The sequence below is a fragment of the Bombina bombina genome, chromosome 4 (genome assembly GCF_027579735.1).
Source record: "Bombina bombina isolate aBomBom1 chromosome 4, aBomBom1.pri, whole genome shotgun sequence".
NCBI lineage: Eukaryota > Metazoa > Chordata > Amphibia > Anura > Bombinatoridae > Bombina > Bombina bombina.
This window is the reverse complement of record NC_069502.1, coordinates 607,792,461-607,813,479: the sequence shown is the minus strand read 5'-3', so window position 1 is coordinate 607,813,479 and position 21,019 is coordinate 607,792,461. Positions and strand designations below refer to the sequence as shown.

Here is a 21,019-nt window from a genome sequence, read left to right as displayed (position 1 = left end):
TTGCCGAGTTCTTCATTCCATTCCTTCGGCCTTCTGTAGCTCAGTGCATGGAGGTAATCGGGTTAATGGTTGCGGCAATGGACGTTGTCCCCTTTGCCCGAATTCATCTCAGACCACTGCAACTGTTCATGCTCAAACAGTGGAATGGGGATTATGCAGATTTGTCTCCTCAAATACAAATGGACCAGAAAACCAGAGATTCTCTTCTCTGGTGGTTGTCTCAGGATTACCTGTCTCAGGGAATGTGCTTCTGCAGACCAGAGTGGATCATTGTCACGACCAATGCCAGTCTGTTAGGCTGGGGTGCGGTCTGGGACTCCCTGAAAGCTCAGGGCCTATGGTCTCGGGAAGAGTCTCTTCTCTCGATAAACATTTTGGAACTGAGAGCGATATTCAACACGCTCCAGGCATGGCCTCAACTAGCGGCGGCCAAGTTCATCAGATTTCAGTCGGACAACATCACGACTGTAGCGTACATCAATCATCAGGGAGGAACAAAGAGTTCCCTAGCGATGAAGGAAGTATCCAAGATAATCAAATGGGCGGAGGATCACTCCTGCCATCTATCTGCAATTCATATCCCAGGAGTAGACAACTGGGAGGCGGATTTTCTGAGTCGTCAGACTTTGCACCCGGGGGAGTGGGAACTCCATCCGGAGGTTTTTGCTCAGCTGACCCAGCTATGGGGCATTCCAGAGTTGGATCTGATGGAGTCACGTCAGAACACCAAACTTCCTCTTTATGGATCCAGGTCCAGGGACCCCAAGGCGGCATTGATAGATGCTTTAGTAGCGCCTTGGTCCTTCAATCTGGCTTATGTCTTTCCACCGTTTCCCCTTCTCCCTCGTCTGGTAACCAGAATCAAACAGGAGAAGGCTTCGGTAATTTTGATAGCGCCTGCGTGGCCACGCAGGACTTGGTATGCAGACCAAGTGGACATGTCATCTGTTCCACCATGGACTCTGCCATCGAAGCAGGATCTTCTAATACAAGGTCCATTCAAGCATCCAAATCTAGTTTCTCTTCAACTGACTGCTTGGAGATTTAACGCTTAATTCTATCTAAGCGTGGGTTCTCTGAATCAGTTATAGATACTTTGATCCAGGCTAGAAAGCCTGTCACCAGGAAAATTTACCATAAGATATGGTGGAAATATCTTTGTTGGTGTGAATCCAAGGGTTACTCGTGGAGTAAGATTAGGATTCCTAGGATTTTGTCTTTTCTCCAAGAAGGATTGGAGAAAGGATTGTCAGCTAGTTTCTTAAAGGGACAGATATCTGCTCTGTCTATCCTGTTACACAAGCGTCTGGCAGAAGTACCAGACGTTCAAGCGTTTGCACAGGCTTTAGTTAGAATCAAGCCTGTCTATAAACCTGTGGCTCCTCCATGGAGTCTAGATTTAGTTCTTTCAGTTCTTCAAGGGGTTCCGTTTGAACCTTTACATTCCATAGATATTAAGTTATTATCTTGGAAAGTTTTGTTTTTGGTAGCTATTTCTTCTGCTCAAAGAGTTTCAGAATTGTCTGCTTTGCAGTGTAATTCACCCTATCTGGTGTTCCATGTGTAAAGCTTTTCCTAAAGCTTTGGTATTGGTATCCCACAAGTAAGGATGAATCCGTGGACTGGATACACCATGTAAGAGAAAACAGAATTTATGCTTACCTGATAAATTACTTTCTCTTACAGAGTATCCAGTCCACGGCCTGCCCTGGCAATTAAGTCAGGTTTAAATTTATTCTTGTCAAACTACAGTCACCACTGCACCCTATGGTTTCTCCTTTTTCTCCTAACCGTCGGTCGAATGACTGGGGGGGGCGGAGCCTGAGGGGGAGCTATATGGACAGCTCTGCTGTGTGCTCTCTTTGCACTTCCTGTAGGGAATGAGAATATCCCACAAGTAAGGATGAATCCGTGGACTGGATACACCGTAAGAGAAAGTAATTTATCAGGTAAGCATAAATTCTGTTTTTAAGGTTTAAATTTGTCTGAATAGATATTTTTTGCTTTGTTTTTACAGTCAGAGTAAAAAATGAAGAGTCATTTGAAAAGGATTCATTGAACTGCTTGAGGTCTAGATCTGTAGAGAGACGTATGCCAGATTGCACATTTATTTATCAGCCGGAGTCCAACAAGCGAAAACAAAACTCACTTATATGCAATGGGTCAAGCGGGGAACAGGAATTTATAACAACCTTTAAGAAACGGCGGCTTATTACAGAGGTGAGAACCATCTGCTAATAATCGCAAAAGTAAGTTTTGTTCTCATTTTTCTTTAGCTCTGTGTACGAGCCTATAATCGTATTCGATCACAGAAGGCAAGCGATGCTTTGAAGAATAACATACTGAAGCATTTTTCAATCATTGTGCGAGTTCTTATTAGTCTAAAAAATCAGTCTATCAGTCTAAAAAATGATATCATTTTTATAAATGAACACTATTTAAACATATTAAAAATCTTTTGGCTGAAAAAAAAGTTTAGTTAAAGCTGTTTAATTTTTGTTTTGAAGCTTAGAGGAAGCGACTGGTAAGCAGTATTCTAGGTGGAAAGTATCATAGCTCACACGAGTAAATACAAATGTTTTTTTTCCTCTCAGAACAGGAACTTCTTGTAGAAAAAAAAAAAGGTTTTACAATGCCCTCTCTGCGACGCAACAAAGAATACATTAATTTAATGTCCCTTTAAGTAAACTTAAATAAAATAAATATTTGTACGTTTGAATATTTTTCATGTTCTAATTCTTATTCTGTGTTTTAAAAATTGTGGGTTCAGTGTTATGTGCATACAATATAAAGGGAGCATGTGATAATAATACCTCAATGTATTTGTATTTCCAGGTGAAGATGTTTTAGTTTTTTTCTGTACCAGTGGATGAAAAGGGGAGAGAGAGAGGGAGAGCCCAGCACTTTAAGTTGCTGCTATTATTCATGTTGATTATGGGTAAAAATTATGCAGGAATGTAAATTATTCATTAACTTCCTAAATCCAGTAATTTAATTAATGCCACAAGAAAGTGATCCTTTTCCACTTACAAATCTGAGCCCTGCAGAAAAATCTCATACCCGTTCACCTCCAATATGTATTGGATTCATAGAGCAGATAGTATTGTGCTTATTAGCAGCTAATGATCAAGAACACAGTGTTTGACGTTCAGGTTACAGTGCATCCTCTCTCATTGTACTTTTTTGATTATGAGGAGCGCGTCTGGGTAGAGGCAATGAAAAGTAGCAAAAGGAACTTATAATATCGACCATGATAGTGTCCATTTTGATTTCATGAGATCTTGCTGAGCCGATTTATATGAAAATGTCTGCACTTCATTCACTTGCACACTGGTCTGGACCGTTGAAGTTTTGGCAGCGGCCTTCCACAAGACTTCAACCCCACCTCCCAGGCTTGGAAGTCAGCTTATGTATAAATATTTTACTACAGATACTACATACATGTGTTTGGATATAATTAAGTTGGCAATTGGCTCCCTGCATCGTTATGGAGGGAATCTGCATCAATCACAGAGAGAAGTTAACCCTTGTCAATGTACAGGGAGAGCTAGCCGAGCTTGCACCGCTATCACCAAGCTCAGATAAGTCCTGCTTATATTTTACAAGGCGCCAGGCACAGCAGGATCTCACTTCTGATTCACTGCCCCATGTGAACAAGGGACCCATGCTCAAGACTGGCACAGATATTGTTGCCTCATTTTGTATTGTCTCTGATATTTAGCCAATATCAGAGTGAGAGTGGCTGACTCTGGTCTCACTGCAAGACATCACATGGGCAGGTGAGACTAACGATGCCAGGCCAAGGATCCGTGAACATTCTACGATGGAGGGGATTCATCTTGAGATATTGTCACTGCTAGGAAAGCGAGGGATCGGCTGAAGGGACTTGTTACTAGAAGAATATTGCCATTTAGGAAGCCCTTGTGATGTTGTAGATACTCTGCATTAGTGTTTAAATTGTTTTTAGCAGGATGATAACCTGTAAGACATGGTACAAACTGCTTTATTTTATTGACATGCCAGGTAGAGTTATAATTGTTACCAGTGTGTTTCGGTTATACATACTCGTGCTATATAAATATTTTATTTCTTGAATACTGTGCTCTCCGTCTTGAGATCATCACAATTGTTACTGCTGTATGAACATATTCCCACTTGCTGTTTATGCATGTTCTCGTAATAAGCCTTCCATAATCTCTAGTAGTATTTCTTAATGTAGAAGACAGTTTAAAATATGTCCTTTTTGGTTTTATCATTTTATTCTTCATGTGAAAATTTCTCTCAGCCTCAGATTTTGTTGGCTATGGTACCAACAGTTTATGGTGTAATAAATTAGATCAGGTGGTGTTGCCCTGTGATACTACATACTAACTGAGAAGTGTTTACCCCTACTTATATCTTATCCCTCGATAGGATCTCCAACTGTAGGTGAGAAGCATCTCATTCCTGTTTAGTTTTTGCTTAAATCATTGAAAAATTATATGGAATTGCTGTATCTCTGTATGGGCCCATTTTAATCATCAAAAGTATTGTCATATTCTGAGAACTATACATCAATCTCATATGTAGACATATATTAATTCCCAACATATTAGTATTATGGGCACCACTTTCCTATTATAATATATAATATGATCTCCTAGAGATGCCTTGTCTCTTCTTAATTTTATATGCTTATTGTATTTTCGGCCCTACTTTGGGCATTGCTTCAAATGCTTAGAACATTTGGAGACCACAACAATTGTTAAGGATCTAGTTTATTGAGAGATATTATTATTATTATTATTATTATTATTATTATTATGTGATTTTTTTTAAAAGGGGACTCTAGAGTCACTATATACTCATAGTTTTATGAACTTTATGTAACTTTTCAGACTATTTGTCAGGTTATATCATACCATTACTGATTTGGTAAATATATCATTAGATATCCATAGATAGATCATTGAAATTAATGAAATTATTGGGAGCTGAACTATCTCCAGTTTAATAGGTTATTCATTCATATTTGATCAACTTTTCAGCTGTACTTTATTGGAAGGAGAAAAATAATGATTACCTTTAACAATTTAAATAGTTTTATTTAACTTAAGAAAAATATCCATTACCTTAATAACAATTTAAGTAGTTTTATTTATTTAAAAAAATAACATATTTCATTTGTATTGCTTCTCCCTCCTCAGTGAGCATCTTGGAACTTAGTATGGGTTGATTTTGTATACATAGATTTGCAGAGGAGCAATTGCATTAATGAGACAGTAAAGTCAAAATTAATCTTTCATGATTCAGAAAGAACATGCAATTTGTAACAATTTTCCAATTTACTTCTATTATCTAATTTGCTTTGTTCTCTTGGTATCTATTGTTGAAAAGCATACATAGGTAGGTTCAAAAGCAATGCACTAATGTGAGCTAGCTGCTTGTCACTGTCTCACCTGATGTATTCAACTAGGCCCCAGTAGAGCATTGTTCTCCTTCAACAAAGGATATCAAGAAAATGAAGCACATTTGATAATAGAAAGAAATCGTAAAATTGTATGCTCTATCTGAAACTTAAAAGTTTTCTTATATAATTATGTCCCTTTAAGGTCTATTTCTCAACTTTTGTATGTTTATTTTATAAAAAATTTTGCTGTGAAGAAGGTGCATGTTATTTCTGTATACACAGATTCACAGTTCTGAGAACTACAAAACCAATAATATGTGATATTTGCCCAAAATAATTTGACAGAAACCTCTGGAAGAGCATGACATTGTGAATAAATTAATATAATTAATTTACCAAAGCAATTAAAGTGATGGTAAGCCGAGGGTTTAACAAACGCTAGGATTTACTATCACTAAAAATCAAGTGGAGTTTAAAGGGATACTAAACCCAAATATTTTCTTTCATGATTCAGATAGAAAATGCAATTTTGAACAACTTTCTAATCTACTCCTATTATCGATTTTTTTTCCCCTTTGTTCTCTTGGTATCTTTATTTGAAAAAGCAGGCATGTAAGCTTAGGAGTCGACCCATTTTTAGTTCAGCACCCTGGATAGTGCTTGCTTGATTGGTGGCTACATTTAGTCACCAATCAGCAAGAGCTACCCAGGTGCTGAACCTAAAATGTGTTGGCTCCTAAGCTTTCATTCCCTGCTTTTCAAATAAAGATACCAAGAGAGCAAAGAAAAATTTATAATAGGAGTAAATTAGAAAGTTGCTTAAAATTGCATGCTCTATCCAAATCATGAAAGAAAACATTGAGTTTAGTATCCCTTTTAGTGATCATATATGTAAAAAAAAGGGTGCTTAACTCACCCTGAATGTGCTAAACTCAGCGGCTCCGGCCACTCACGGACCATCGCTCTTCTACCAATGAGGTGACGCTTCCACCTCTAAACCAATAGCAGTGCGTGCATACAGAACACTGTCAGTTGACACACACGGCTATTGGTTTAGAGGTGCAAACGTCACCTCATTGAAGGAGAGTGATGTGCCGTAGGCGGTTTAGCAATTGTTCAACGGCACATTCAGGTGAGTTTAGCACCCTTGTTTTCATATATGATTAGGGCTGCAACTAACGATTATTTTCATAATCGATTAATCGGACGATTATTTTTTCGATTAATCGACTAATCTGATAAAAAAAGAATCAATCATTGTTTCCTTTATTTTAAATAGAATCCACATTCTGAGTGTTACAAATATAAACTTCAGACTAAAACTTTACATTAGCACAACTGTTTGTTCAATGTTTAAGCAGCAGAGCACAGTTTTATAATTAAGCAAAACAAAAACTGTTTGAAAAGAGGTAGAACTTCCAGCTTGGCAAGGGGCCTCTCAATAAAGTAACCCTTGACTTCATTCTAACATAAAACATATCTTGAATATCTATATGCAATGGTAAATAACCAGCTATAAGGTTAGGGGAAAATATCTAGTCCGCTCTAAAAATAACAGATATATACTTTTAAAGGATGAATCTGGTACATATTGATTAAAAATATAAAAAAAACTATAAAAAACAAAATCAAAAGTGCTAAAGACTATCAATAACAGGACAAAGCCTTACACATTTATTTATACAATACATATAATCAGCAATAGCAAGCAATCCGCTAATAATTGTGCAAACAGATAATAGTGCACGTCAATTTAAATAACTTCCATCAATCTAGGGGCTAGGTGTAAATAACAAGCTTGGCACTATATCATGCAAAGCATAGTTCCAAATCACCTGATTTAATATAAACAATCCAAATGATGACTATTATTTCTGGGTTGCACATAAGCCAGGGGTACTTAAACTGTTCTGAAAAAGTGAAAAGTATACATCTGTAGACGTCCTTTAGGCTAAGGACATAACCATAAAACACAATACCAAGTGCAGGAACTCAGTGGAGTGAAGCAGCTGGGTTGTGCACAGACCAACTAATTGTAAACCAACTAATCGATTATAAGATTCGTTGACAACTATTTTCATAATCGATTATCGATTATGACGATTAGTTTTAAACTCCACTTGATTTTCAGTGAATTAAATCCTAGCGTTTGTTATATGCTTGGATTTACCATCACTTTAAAAATTACAGCCATTGATATACAACATGTCATATTATTAAAAAAAATAATCTACTTTTCAGGATGAATAACCTTTAGATTTTTTTAGATTGATTTTTTTTTTTATCCACCCTTCCTAGTGGGGTAATTGTCCATTTGGCTTGTTATAGTTCTATAAGATTCTGATGGGCTTTATATATTTCGATCTTTTTTTGGTTAAATTTAGTATAAAGTACATGGTGCAAAAGAGACCGGTTACAGATAGATGGAAATCATATGCTCATTTATAGCATAACAACTGAAAATTCTGTATAATATTGTTGACATGATACATATGACCAGGTAATTATGTTGTTTTTTTCTATCTCTTTATGTTGTAGTTTTTTGTCTTGATGATAACAAAATGTTTGGATCATTATTTATTTAACTTTCTGTAACTATTTGACTGATCGCTTGTGACATACAGTGGATATAAAGGCCCATATTTATCAAAGGTCTTGCGGACCTGATCCGACAGTGCGGATCAGGTCCGCAAGACCTCGCTAAATGCGGAGAGCAATACGCTCTCCGCATTTAACATTGCACCAGCAGCTCACAAGAGCTGCTGGTGCAACACCGCCCCCTGCTGACTCGCGGCCAATGGGCCACGAGCAGGGAGGTGTCAACCCGATCGTACTCGGTCGGGTTGATTTCCGGCGATTCCTGTCCGCCTCATCAGAACAGGCGGACAGGGTTATGGAGCAGCGGTCTTTAGACCGCTGTTTCATAACGTGTTTCTGGCGAGTCTGAAGACTCGCCAGAAACACGGCCCTTCAAGCTCCGTTTGGAGCTTGATAAATATGGTCCATAAAGTCTACACACCCCTGTTAAAATGTCAGGTTTCTGTGATATAAAAAAATGAGACAAAGATAAATAATTTCAAAACTTTTTCTACATTTAATGTGACCTATAAACTGTACAACTCAATTGAAAAACAAACTGAAATCTTCTAGGTGGAGGGAAGTAAAAAAATAAAAAAAACAATATGGTTGCATAAGTGTGCACACCTTATAACTGGGGTTGTAGCTATGTTCAGAATTAAGCAGTCATATTCAAAATCATGTTAAATAGGAGTCAGTACACACCTGCCATCGTTTAAAGTGCCTCTGATTAACCCCAAATAAAGTTCAGCTGTTCTAGTAGATCTTTCCTGACATTTTCTTAGTTGTATCCTACAGCAAAAGTCATGGTCCGCAGAGAGCTTCCAAAGCATCAGAGGGATCTCATTGTTAAAAGGTATTAGTCAAGAGAAGGGTACAAAAGAATTTCCAAGGCATTAGATATACCATGGAACACAGTGAAGACGGTCATCATCAAGTGGAGAAAATATGGCGCAACAGTGACATTACCAAGAACTGGACATCCCTCTAAAATTGATGAAAAGACGAGAAGAAAACTAGTCTGGGAGGCTGCCAAGAGGCCTACAGCACTATTAAAGGAGCTGCAGGAATATCTGCCAAGTACTGGCTGTGTGGTACATGTGACAACAATCGCCCGTATTCTTCATATGTCTGGGTTATGGGGTAGAGTGGCAAGATGGAAGCCTATTCTTAAGCCCGGCTAAATTTTGCAAAAACACATCTGAAGTCTCCCAAAAGCATGTCACAGAAGGTCTTCTGGTCTGATGAAACCATGATTGAACTTTTTGGCCATAATTCCAAAAGATATGTTTGGCGCAAAAACAACACTGCAATTCACCAAAAGAACACCAAACCCACAGTGAAGCATTGTGGTGGCAGCATCATGCTTTGGGACTGTTTCTCTTCATCTGGAGCCTTAGTCAAGGTAGAGGGAATTATGAACAGTTCCAAATACCAGACAATATTGGCACAAAACCTTTAGGCTTCTGCTAGAAAGCTGAACATGAAGAGGAACTTCATCTTTCAGCATGACAACGACCCAAAGCATACATCCAAATCAACAAAGGAATGGCTTCACTAGGAGAAGATTAAAGTTTTGGAATGGCCCAGCCAGAGCCCAGACCTGAATCCAATCGAAAATCTGTGGGGTGATCTAAAGAGGGCTGTGCACAGGAGATGCCCTCGCAATCTGACATATTTGGAGTGTTTTTGCAAAGAAAAGTGGGCAAATCTTGGCAAGTCAAGATGTGCCATGCTGAAAATATCATACCCAAAAAGACTGAGTGCTGTAATAAAATCAAAAGGTGCTTCAACAAAGTATTAGTTTAAGGGTGTGCACACTTATGCAACCATATTATTTTAGTTTTTATTTTTACTTCCCTCCACCTAAAAGATTTCAGTTTGTTATTCAATTTAGTTGTACAGTTTATAGGTCACATTAAAGGTGGGAAAAGTTCTGAAATGATTTATCTTTGTCTCATTTTTTTACATCACAGAAACATGACATTTTAACAGGGGTGTGTAGACTTTTTATATCCCCTGTATGTTGTTTGCATTTCTTGCTTTTTCTTCCGCTTAAACCTCCAAAAAAAAAACAACTAAAAACAAAGCAAAACTAGAGAGTATGTTATTTATCAGGACTGTAGAATCATTAGCATGTGAGCAAATGCAGTTATAAAGGCAGTGTGATCATGAAATCCTGGTTTGTGACCCTGAATGACTATATTTGATAGTCCAATATCGAGACACAGAACTAAGAAAAGATAGATTTCTGTATTTATTTGCTAGTTGAACCAACAAAGCCATACAATGGCAATTGTTTTTTTTATGTTCCCTAGAAATATTGTAACAGTTTGTGATATATTAATGTATTTATAGTGATGCATATTATATTTATAAGCATCCTATACATTTTGTTTTTCAGAACCTGTCTGTATGCACGAGAAACAGAGATTCTGGAACATCTGCTCTGATGAATATGGAGTTATCAAACATAAACTCAGACTACAACAAAATATCTTCATGTGAAGAAGATGAAAAGGTTAATGAATATGCTACCTCTTATAAGAAACCATTATATGGAATTTCCCACAAGATAACAGAGAAGAAAAATCCCATTGCGTCAGATCTTCTTGCTTCTTTTGAGCATTATGACAAAACAAATCAGGGCAGTTCAGCAAGTTTGCATATGTTTAATGACTCGCGCAAACGTGAATCTTCGGTAAGCTCCATATTATCATCAGTCAGTGATGACTCAAACATTTACTCTTTGATACAAAAAATGTTTTTCACCCTCAACACACTTAATTCTAACATGTCACAGCTGCATAGTAAAGTTGATCTCTTGTCTCTTGAGGTAAGTAGAATAAAGAAAAAGGTCAGTCCTTCTGAGTTGGTGGCTGAGTTTCAGCCACCCCCTGAATATCAGCTTACTAGTGCAGAATTAAAGCAGGTGATGGATCAGAGCTCTTCTGCTGGTGACATGTCATGCCGGTTGTTAGTTCAACTTTTTCCTGAGCTTTTTGGAAGAGATGAGTTTTCGAGAAACTGTAGCACCTGTGGATTCTTCAACAAAAATAAACTTGAGTCTCTTCATCTACAGCTTATACGAAACTATGTGGAAGTTTGCTATCCTTCTGTCAAGAACACTGCTATCTGGCAAGTTGAGTGCCTGCCTCAAATAAATGACTTTTTTAATCGATTTTGGGCTCAGAGAGAGATGGAAAGTAGCCACCAAGGTATTCAGTCATCTAGTTTCTTTGAAACTCAATCAGAGCAGAATTCTAATTTTGAAGAAAGCAAGGAGGATGAAGATGACATTTCTCTTGATAGAACCAACCCTGTTGTCTCAGAATATGCACTTAATTCAAATGATCTTAATGAATTTTTAGATGAAGCTTCTTCTCCAGGTGAATTTGCTGTTTTTCTTCTGCACAAGTTATTTCCAGAAATATTTGACCAAAGAAAGCTTGCTGAAAGATGCACTAGAACTGTAGAACCTGAGACCATTGCTTTGGACCCACATCGACTACAACTGATCCGACAGTACACAGAGATTTATTTTCCAGATGTACAAGAAGATGAGGCTTGGTTGGAGCAGTGTGTGCAAAAGATTAATGATGAGTTGGAAAGTGTGTTTATGGATGGTAGTGAGTGCGATGACATGAGGGATGACTGTTATGACTCATGTAGCCTGCCAGATGATCTATCTGTTGTAAAGGTGGAAGATTCCACTGATCTTGATAAATCAGGAAGAAGGTCCAAAAAAGTATGGCTTGTTCCATTTGACTTTGAAAAATTTGACATTCCTGCGCCTGACTTTGAGGTCCCTTTTCCACACTTCCTTTTGAGCAAGGAACAAATTAAAAATATTTATGAAAGCAGTTTGTCCATTGGAAATTTTGCCTCACGTCTTTTAGTTCACTTATTTCCAGAACTGTTCACTCATGAAAATTTGAGGAAACAATTCAACTGTAGTGGTTCTCTTGGCAAGAAACCTCTAGATCCTGTCCGGTTAAAACTTATTCGGCACTATGTGCAAATGTTATATCCAAGGGCAAAGAATGACAGAGTATGGACCCTAGAATTTGTGGGGAAGTTAGATGAGAGGTGTCGACGTAGGGATACAGAGCAGAGACGCTCCTATCAGCAACAACGAAAAGTTTTTGTACCTGAAAAAAGAGACTTTATGTCTTTTGAAATGAATCCAGAGAGATTTAGAGAGTTAATAGAAGGACCACCACTGCCTCCAGAACGTAGTACAAAGGACTTCTGCAAAATACCCCTGGATAAGATTGTAGTTCCACCTCCTGACTTCCCAGTGCCTTCAATGTATGTGCTGAGTGACAAAGAAGTGAGGGACATTGTACAACAGAGTCTCTCCGTTGGTAATTTTGCAGCCAGGCTGCTAGTAAGACTCTTCCCAGAGCTGTTTACCCAAGAAAACCTTCGTCTTCAATACAACCACTCAGGTGCTTGCAACAAGAAGCAGCTCGATCCTGTACGGCTAAGGCTGATTCGGCATTACGTGGAGGCAGTCTATCCAGTTGATAAAATGGAAGAAGTGTGGCATTACGAATGTATTCCTAGCATTGATGAAAGGTGTAGGCGCCCAAATAGAAAAAAATGTGATATACTTAAAAAAGCAAAGAAAGCAAAAAAGTAGAACCTGCTGAAAAAACTTTTTGGTTAGTAAATTATTTGTATAATTTAGAGAGAGATTTTTTTATAGAGCTGCTTTATCTGTTTTTAATGATTATTACTTGCATATGAAGTCTGTATGAATAGTATTCAGGAATGTTAGAATGATAGCAGATTTGCACTCACCTGGGAAACAAACCTGTTTTTATTCACTGGTAGTAACTGTATTATTACTTTTTTATCTTGGACACTGTTATGTGTTTTATTTGTTTTTAAACTATTAATTGACCATGTTCTCAGTTTGTCAGTGTTAATATATAATTAATGTTTTCCTTATCTTATAAAAATGTTTTGAGTTATACAGTATAAAAACAAACAGAGTTAGTGTTATGTGATGGATATCATATTATAAAACACACCTTTATTTCTGCATTAAAGGCACTCTAACATGTCTTTAACAAGTGTACAGTTTATGTGCTGCTTGTATAGGATTTTCAGAATATGTTGTCTTTTCAGCAGTTCTGAGCAACATTGGGTGCATTATCTTGTGGAATTTCTTTTTCTTTAATACAGCTTTGTCCATAGTAACAAGTTTATCCAGTCAATTAAAACGACATACCGTGTATGACACTAGATTCATATGCCTTTGAGACCCCATCGTGTCCTTGATTGATGAATATAATATGGGCTAAGATGTCTGTCTATAGACAATATCCACTAGAACCTTTCTCAAATATAGGTAATATTAGTGTTATGATATGTTTTTTTGTTTTTAAACCTTTACCCTTGGTGCTAAATTTGAAGGGCATCTTGAGCTAACTGAGACTCCCTAGTTTATGCACTTACCATATCCCAGTATATTTACTGGTGTTAAGATGGTAGGAAGATTCTGCCATGTCTTTGTGTCATAGATTATACATTGGTGTAGACATTTTATTTCTTTTCCAATGTTGAGAAAATCACCACACAGTACTAAATAAATTGATATTCCACAAAATAGTATGTCCATGCTGCTATGCTTCAATTCATGTTCTCAGAAAAACCTAGCAGACAGATAAAAGATTTCACTACCAGAAAGTCAAGTGGGTAAGTCAGTCACAATGTCAGAGCTACTGAACAGCCCAGGGAGTGACGTGAGGTCTTGAATTAAAAAATGCTGCTAGTGGATGATAATACAAAGTTGTCTAGCACAGCATGTTTAATCAAATTTTATATACCAGGGTACCCACAGCTTCTAAATGTTACATTTTGGTTTTTACTTGTTGTTATTCACATATTTATAAATATAAATACAACCTCTCCTAGCTATAGGAAAAAAAAAATGGTTAATCAAGTATTTTTTAGGTGGTCAGAAATATTTTAACTATGCAAGAAAAAATAAAGTACATGTTAAAGGTACATGGTAATTTCCCTATAAGCTACGTTTATTGCAGAGCAATTTCTATGTATTTAGCTTTGTTTGTTTTTCTGTTGCGCTAAAAACAAATATATTAGTGCAGGTCAGGAAGTCTCTAAAAACAAATGTATAGTTTTAACTGTTTACTTAAAATCAAAGGAGGCTTCTTAAAATTTGAATCTTACCATGAAAATATAGCTCAGGGCAATAAATAGTTTTTTTTCCTAGTAAAGTTCCAAACCCTGCTGTATTTATGTTGTCTTATTTTTAGACTTTTTGGCTTAGATTTGTGCCTATTAACTCATGGGTTTGTTTTGCATTAAGAATAGGTCTCGCTGAACTGTACAATGTAAAGGGTGATTGTTTGTTTATTTATACAAGGTCACCTGTATAGTAAAGTGCAGCTTGTCATTATTTTTGTGATGAAGCTACCTCCTTATTTTTATGCCTGGATAATTTCCAGATTTCTTAGAAATTTGTCGCACCCTGGGGTAAGTTGTATAGTTCACAGTGATCATAATTGTGCAGTACATTGCTCATTTTTATATGAATTTACTTGTGGCCAATACTGTTTTGCTTTAATATTTTGTCTTCATAGTTTTAAACTAAAAAGTGACATTTTGTAGCTTACTTGGATAAACCTTTTTTTTTCCTCCACTTTGACTACTGTTGGCTAAGACTAATTCAGTTTTAGAAACATTTAGGGCAACACAAGTTAAATGGGTCTCTAAAACCCCAAACCAGCATCCAAGTACCAGAATTTTCTTATTAATGACATCCAGTACTTCACAAAAAAACCCATCCCTTTAATATACCCAAACCGGTACACTTACAACTGCAGGTACACCATTTCCCAATACAAACACAAGGCAGTTTGGAAAACATTTCTTTAGGCATTTGCCTTTTACTGTAATTAAACACTCAGGGCCAGATTACAAGTGGAGCGCTATTTAATGCTTGTATTACAAGTTGAAAGTAAAATGTTTTCGATTGCGTGCTAACCCGCCTCTTGTAAAAAGCCGAGCTTAGAATATTGCACATGCGATAACGTATTCCCCCATAAAAGTAAATGGAATATATATATATCTATATATATATATTGATATATTTGTGTGTGTGTGTATGTATATGTGTATATATATATATATATATATATATATATATATTTAAATTTAAAAATACCTTCTATTTAAAAATACATAGAACATATCCTACTATGTGCAGAACATTGAAATGTACAATATTTACAGTAAATACACAGTATAACACTATTAAATATGAAAATTGCATAAATATGTTCTTACATGTTTTCATCTACTTAACTGCAAAAGGCTCCAATGCACTTATATATGTCTATATATGTGTACATATGTATTTATGTGTTAATATGTGTATATATGTCTGTAAATACATATGTACTCACATATACACATACATATTCATATTTAGACATGTATATGTATGTATCTCTATATTAAAGTTTTTTGCCTGCCTTTTTTATTCTAACATCTGAGACCTCATATATTTGAACCCTCATAATTTTTTTGTGCAATTTTTTTTACAAAGTTTTTTGTATTAGTTAGTGTTGTTATGAGTGTAATTGTACTTTGTAATGTATTTCTCGTGTTTTGTGATACTTTTTTTTCACGGAACAGTTAACTAGAGCTTTGAGGATGCGTTATCCCAGCGAGCGTTAACTTCAAATGCGCTCAAGCAATCGCGATGACTTTCAACTTGTAATACAAGCCAAAAACCTGAAGCACGCAAACGCCTGCGATAAACCTCTTTTTGCTTGCGCATAACTTTAAGCACTCTACTCGTAATCTGGCCCTATATTTTCATTAGAGATTTTTTTACAGTTAAGATATTTTCCAGGTTTATAGGTTTTCAACAATATACTTGTACATATGACCAAATTTTATGCAATTAAGCGCTAGATTCCGAGTGGCATGCTAACAGTTGTGCACAAGCCTTATCAGGTTTATCGCTGCTTCTAGCATATATCAGAAGTAGCGCTCGTATTACACGTTTAAAGTTAACGCATTAGCTCAAGCGCAATTGTATTTAACACACCTCTGGTAACTGCGACTTCAGAGCTATAGTTAACTGTTGTGCTCAAATAAAAAGTTGCACAAAAAACATGAAAAAATAAACATTTAAAAGTACAGTTATACTCATAATAACGAATAATAATTCTTTTAAAAATTGCATACAAAAGGCTTTAAAATATATATTTTTTTTATTTATATATATATATATATAGAGAGAGAGAGAGATTCAAGACAAAATGTAATCTAATCCAATCTAATATTTGATTGTAGATAACCCAGGATAGCTAGAAGCGGTGTATCCAAGGGTGCATATATGGTCTAATTGAATCAATATAGTTAATTAGAAGAAGTGCAGAAAGAAAACGGACAGAAATGAAAAAATCAGTATCCCCTATGCCAGCACTATCCATACAGTCAAATTAATAGCCCTTTGCAATTAAGTAACTGATAACATATGAAATCATTTTTATGCAATATTCATATTTAATAAGTGTTTGTGTTTGTACTGCAAATGTTCTTCACACAGGGGAATATTTTCTAAGTATTTGTAAATAGATATTTAAAAATACGGATAGCGCACTTGAGAAAATGCGATCAGGTTTGAATTAGCTGATTTTGTGTTTTGAAGCCACAACCTAATAAAATGGGTTGAGCTTGTAGGTATAATTTGATCTCATGACTTTCACATTGTGTAAATATGCCTGCTTCTTTATCTTATATCAGTCCATAAACCAATCAATACTTGGAGAGAACAATGGAAAATTAACATTTTATTGCCTTATCTATTCTATACCCCACTGGGAGTGTAATTTATTCTACTGGCTGTGCCAAATGCCAATATAAGGTTAATGGAAACACTCCAGCAGGTAAAGTGGATCATTGGAAACAAATTAAAGGGGAGACATTTTTTGAGTATACTGTCCCTTTAAAGAGACACTAAAGTCAAAATTAAACTTTCACGGTTCAGATAGAGCATGTAATTTTAAGCAACTTTCTTATTTACTCCTTTTATCTTTTTTTTTTTATTCTCTTGGTATTTTTATTTGAAAAAGCAGGCATGTAAGCGTAGGAGCTGGTCGGTTTTTGGTTCAACACCCTCGATAAAGCTTGCTGATTGGTGGCTACATTTAGCCACCAATCAGAAAGCGCTCCCAGGTTCTGAACCAAAAATGGGGCGGCTCCTAAGCTTACATTCCTGCTTTTCACATAAAGATATTAAGAGAACGAAGAAAAATTCATAATGGGAGTAAATAAGAAAGTTGTTTAAAATTGCATGCTCTATCTGAATCGTGAAAGAAAAAAATTGGGTTTCATATCCTTTTAATGTCGGGAAATCTTGCTTCGTATGTTTAGTGTTTGTTGAAAGCTGTTAAAATTTACATAATTTATCATTTACTGAATTAGAGCCTCTTTATTTCTGGTCTGAGCTCTCCTCTGCTGTCCTGGCATGCAAATAGCCTTAGGAGTAAATAGCATAGGAACATGCCTTTGCTGTTTTAGTGCTAATTTACCCCTATTTGAACCCAATAAACACATCTGCTTAGAACCCCACTTAAATTATGACTTGTAGAGAACATCCCAGCCAAAGTGCCACCATTTTAAACTTATGCTCCATTCTTATAATTCATTCTGGGTTTTAGAATCTGAAATGTACTCAAATCTGGTACACGTCTACTGAGATGCAACTCTATTTTTAGATCTCAAATTTTAGACATTCTTTTGAGTTATATTTATACATTTTACCTTATTCTTATAGGGAAGTATAGCACAGGGCTTGACTAAAACATATTTTATGAGTAATTGTACCCAAAAAGCACCATACCAAGCAATTTAAACACATTTAAGTTTCAACATTTTGAAACTTTGTTTAGAAAGTTTACTTTGACAAACGTTTTGTTGCAATAATCTATAGATGTAATTTTGTTGCAATACCTTAGACCAGCGGTTCCCAACCTTTTTTCTCTCCTGTACCCCTTGATTAGGCTTTTCATTTATGAGTACCCCCTCTCTTCATTACCCCCACCCATCCCTCAAAATAAAGGAAGTACTTTTTTATAGGGGAGGTAAGCTATACCTGAATTGCATACGACTGTACGTGTATCAACAGGATTAAAGCTCAGATCTTATTCTCAGGAGTCCTGCTGTGTGGCTGGTGCCCCTGGCAGCTGCCTGGTTGCTCCTAAACAAGGCCCTGGGGGGGAGTCAAAGTGTAATGATCATAAAAATAAATATTTAAATTTGTGAGATCAGATCGATATTAACCACCCAGCCACTATGAACGTTTTTAGTTGGAAGTGAAGCAATCTGAATCAAGCAAGCACTAGAAGCAGTACTTTACTTACCGGCACTGACTTAGACCTGCCTCGCCTGTGTGACTCGCAATCTCAACGGCTCTATCACACGTGTCCACGTAGCTATGCTGCTGCAGTGCCGCTTCTATTTGAGCGCTTGCAGTCAAAATTGTGTGCATGGGACAGAGGTGGGTGGAGCAGGAGGCTAAGCTGTCTGGCGACACAGGGTGATCATTAATATGTGGACCGGAGTCATCCACACCCGGTCCACATATTTCAGGTGCAGGGGCTCCCATCTGCCTATATGCCAGGCCAGGACTTCATTTGTCACTTTCCGGTTAAATGCTCCTTCCGTCCACAGTTCCACGATGCTTATTAGTTGATGACCTATTGAGAGTGCCCCCCCCCCCCGACCCTCTCCTCTTCCGCCATTACCAACAATATTTTTGCGTACCCCCAACCGGCCTGCCAAGTACCCCCAGGGGTACACATACCCCAGGTTGGGAACCGCTGCCTTAGACCATCTAAAGATGTTATTTATATATATATATATTTTTTTTATTTACTTTTATTTTATCCTTCTGTAATCTTTGTTAAAGTGATAGTAAATTCTAGCGTTTGTGAAACGTTAGGATTTACCAATGCAACAAATAGAGGGGACATTCAGGCAAGTATAAAATACTTCATGCTGAAAGTTTCTTTATTTGTCTGCACTCTGCAGCATTCGCCGCGCTGAGTGCCTCAGGCCCGCCCACTTCAGAACGCTATTTTATCACCGAGATGACCTTAGCCAATAACGTGCTAGCTATCTGGCATAATGCCATCTGGCCCACCTGGCTATTTGCTAAGAGGTGTAGACGTCACCTCGTTGAAAAATAGCGTTCTGGTGCAGGCGGCCTGAGGAGCTCAGCATTGCGAACTCTGGAGACAAATAAAGGAAATTTCAGCATGAAGTATTAAATACTTCATGACTGAAAGCCCCCTTTATTTGTTGCACTGGTAAATCCTAGCTTTTCAGAAATGCTAGGATTTGCTATCACTTTATGATGTAAAGATGAGTTTTTAGAACTGTCATATAAAATTCTGTTGTGATCTCTTTTGTTTCACTTGTAGGCTGCACATTGTAGTGACCGGGCTGTCACTAGTAAAGTGCAAATCAAATGAGATCTAGCCCCAGGTGACTCAGAGCAATATGGATAAATCTAAGTTTGCTCCAACATTATGACAGCTCCCAAGTAAAATTTTGTAAGGGATCTGCTACAACATAGTAATATCCTATACCTATCACTACTATGTGACTGCCTTGATCTGACATAAATTTACAGCGGGCACAAGGCTGCCTCAAACTCATAATGCAGGCAATAGAAAATAAGTGATCAGCAAAATTGAGTTTACCTTACACCTCAATAAATTGTAATCCAGGTTAACCTGACCCATCAATCCTCAATCTATTTTAAGTGTGATCCAATCCACCAGTATTAAGATTACATCACCCTTGGCTCTCCTATATGACTCAACCCAACAAAAACTCCTGATACAACTCTATACAATGCCTTCCTGTAGTAAACCTCTCTACACATTTACCCCTGTGCAACATCCTTTCACAGGTATATACCACTAAACCTACATATTACAAAATTATGAAAACAAATAAAAAACTTTAAATGGCATTAACTCAAGTCCAATTGAAGAATCTTCTTTACTCAGCTTTATCATAAGTAACAATTCCATTGTCATTGGTCCCTCACACGGTTTGGGCCACCATTATGTTTCCACATCTGTGTGTGTGTATAAATCAGGTAAGGCCATTTAAAAGTTGTTGTTTTTTTTCCCTTCACATGTTCATTTGGGTGTAATGAGTGTTTACCTATGAAAGAAGGATCATGTAGTGGGGTGGGTCAGGCTGGTTACCTTTAAGGTTAATTTTGTTTGGGGGATCATTTCAGTTGGTTTATAGAAGTGGGGTACATGTCAGTGATTGAGTAAATGCCGGTTTAATGGTCTACATCATCTGTAATTGTGGTTGTGGATAAGGATACAGGGCTATATATAAAATAGGTATCATCATTATAATGGGAGAGGGACAGTAGCTCTTTATAAGTAGCATTCACGTTTTAATAACCAGGGCACAGCTTGGTGTTGCTGAAAATGTGCCTGTCTGTCTTAGAGCCAATGAAGGTGCTGTTGAAATGGAGCCAATATGCAAAACTGTTGTTACTACGTTTGTATAATGGCTCACATGAGATCTAGTCCCTAGTTGGTATTGTAACTATAGTTTCTCCAGCATTTCTGCGTATTTTTCTTATGTTCAATTCTGCACATTAAGGGCCAGATTACAAGTGGAGCACAAATTAACGCTACCGCTCGAGCGGTTGATACTATCATACCAGTTAAGTAGGGTGCATACTGAGTTACTGGTCATTTTGTATATTTAATGTGTGCTTTAATTCTTCTGAAATCTACATGAGAAGTGAGAACTATCCACAGTTAAAGTGTACTTTGCACTACTGTTTTAGTGATAAGCATGGTCCCACCACACACTGCAACAGAATGAGTTAATATATAGGATTTTTTTTTTTTTTTTAACTTCTTGTATCTAAAAAAAGATTGAACTTTAACTGAACTTCAAGTCAAGTTAAAAGTAAAGTGCATAGTGGAAACACACTTGCTTCATAGTGAAGCCACAGCGGGTTAA

At 36.9% G+C, this 21,019-nt stretch overlaps 1 protein-coding gene across 2 annotated transcripts in view; it reads left to right on the top strand.

The window, feature by feature from the left end:
- The window catches only part of BEND3 (BEN domain containing 3), a 32,428-nt gene extending 18,444 nt beyond the window's left edge, over positions 1–13,984 (top strand). The window contains exons 3-4 of one of the 2 annotated variants that reach the window (XM_053710595.1): positions 2,018–2,220; positions 10,371–13,984. In XM_053710595.1, the coding sequence (XP_053566570.1) occupies positions 2,018–2,220; positions 10,371–12,611 (2,444 nt within the window). In that variant the 3' untranslated portion in view covers positions 12,612–13,984. Of the gene's footprint in view, positions 1–2,017; positions 2,250–10,370 lie in introns of those variants that run through there. The other variant, XM_053710596.1, reaches the window with a different exon arrangement.
- The last annotated feature ends 7,035 nt before the right edge of the window (positions 13,985–21,019 follow it).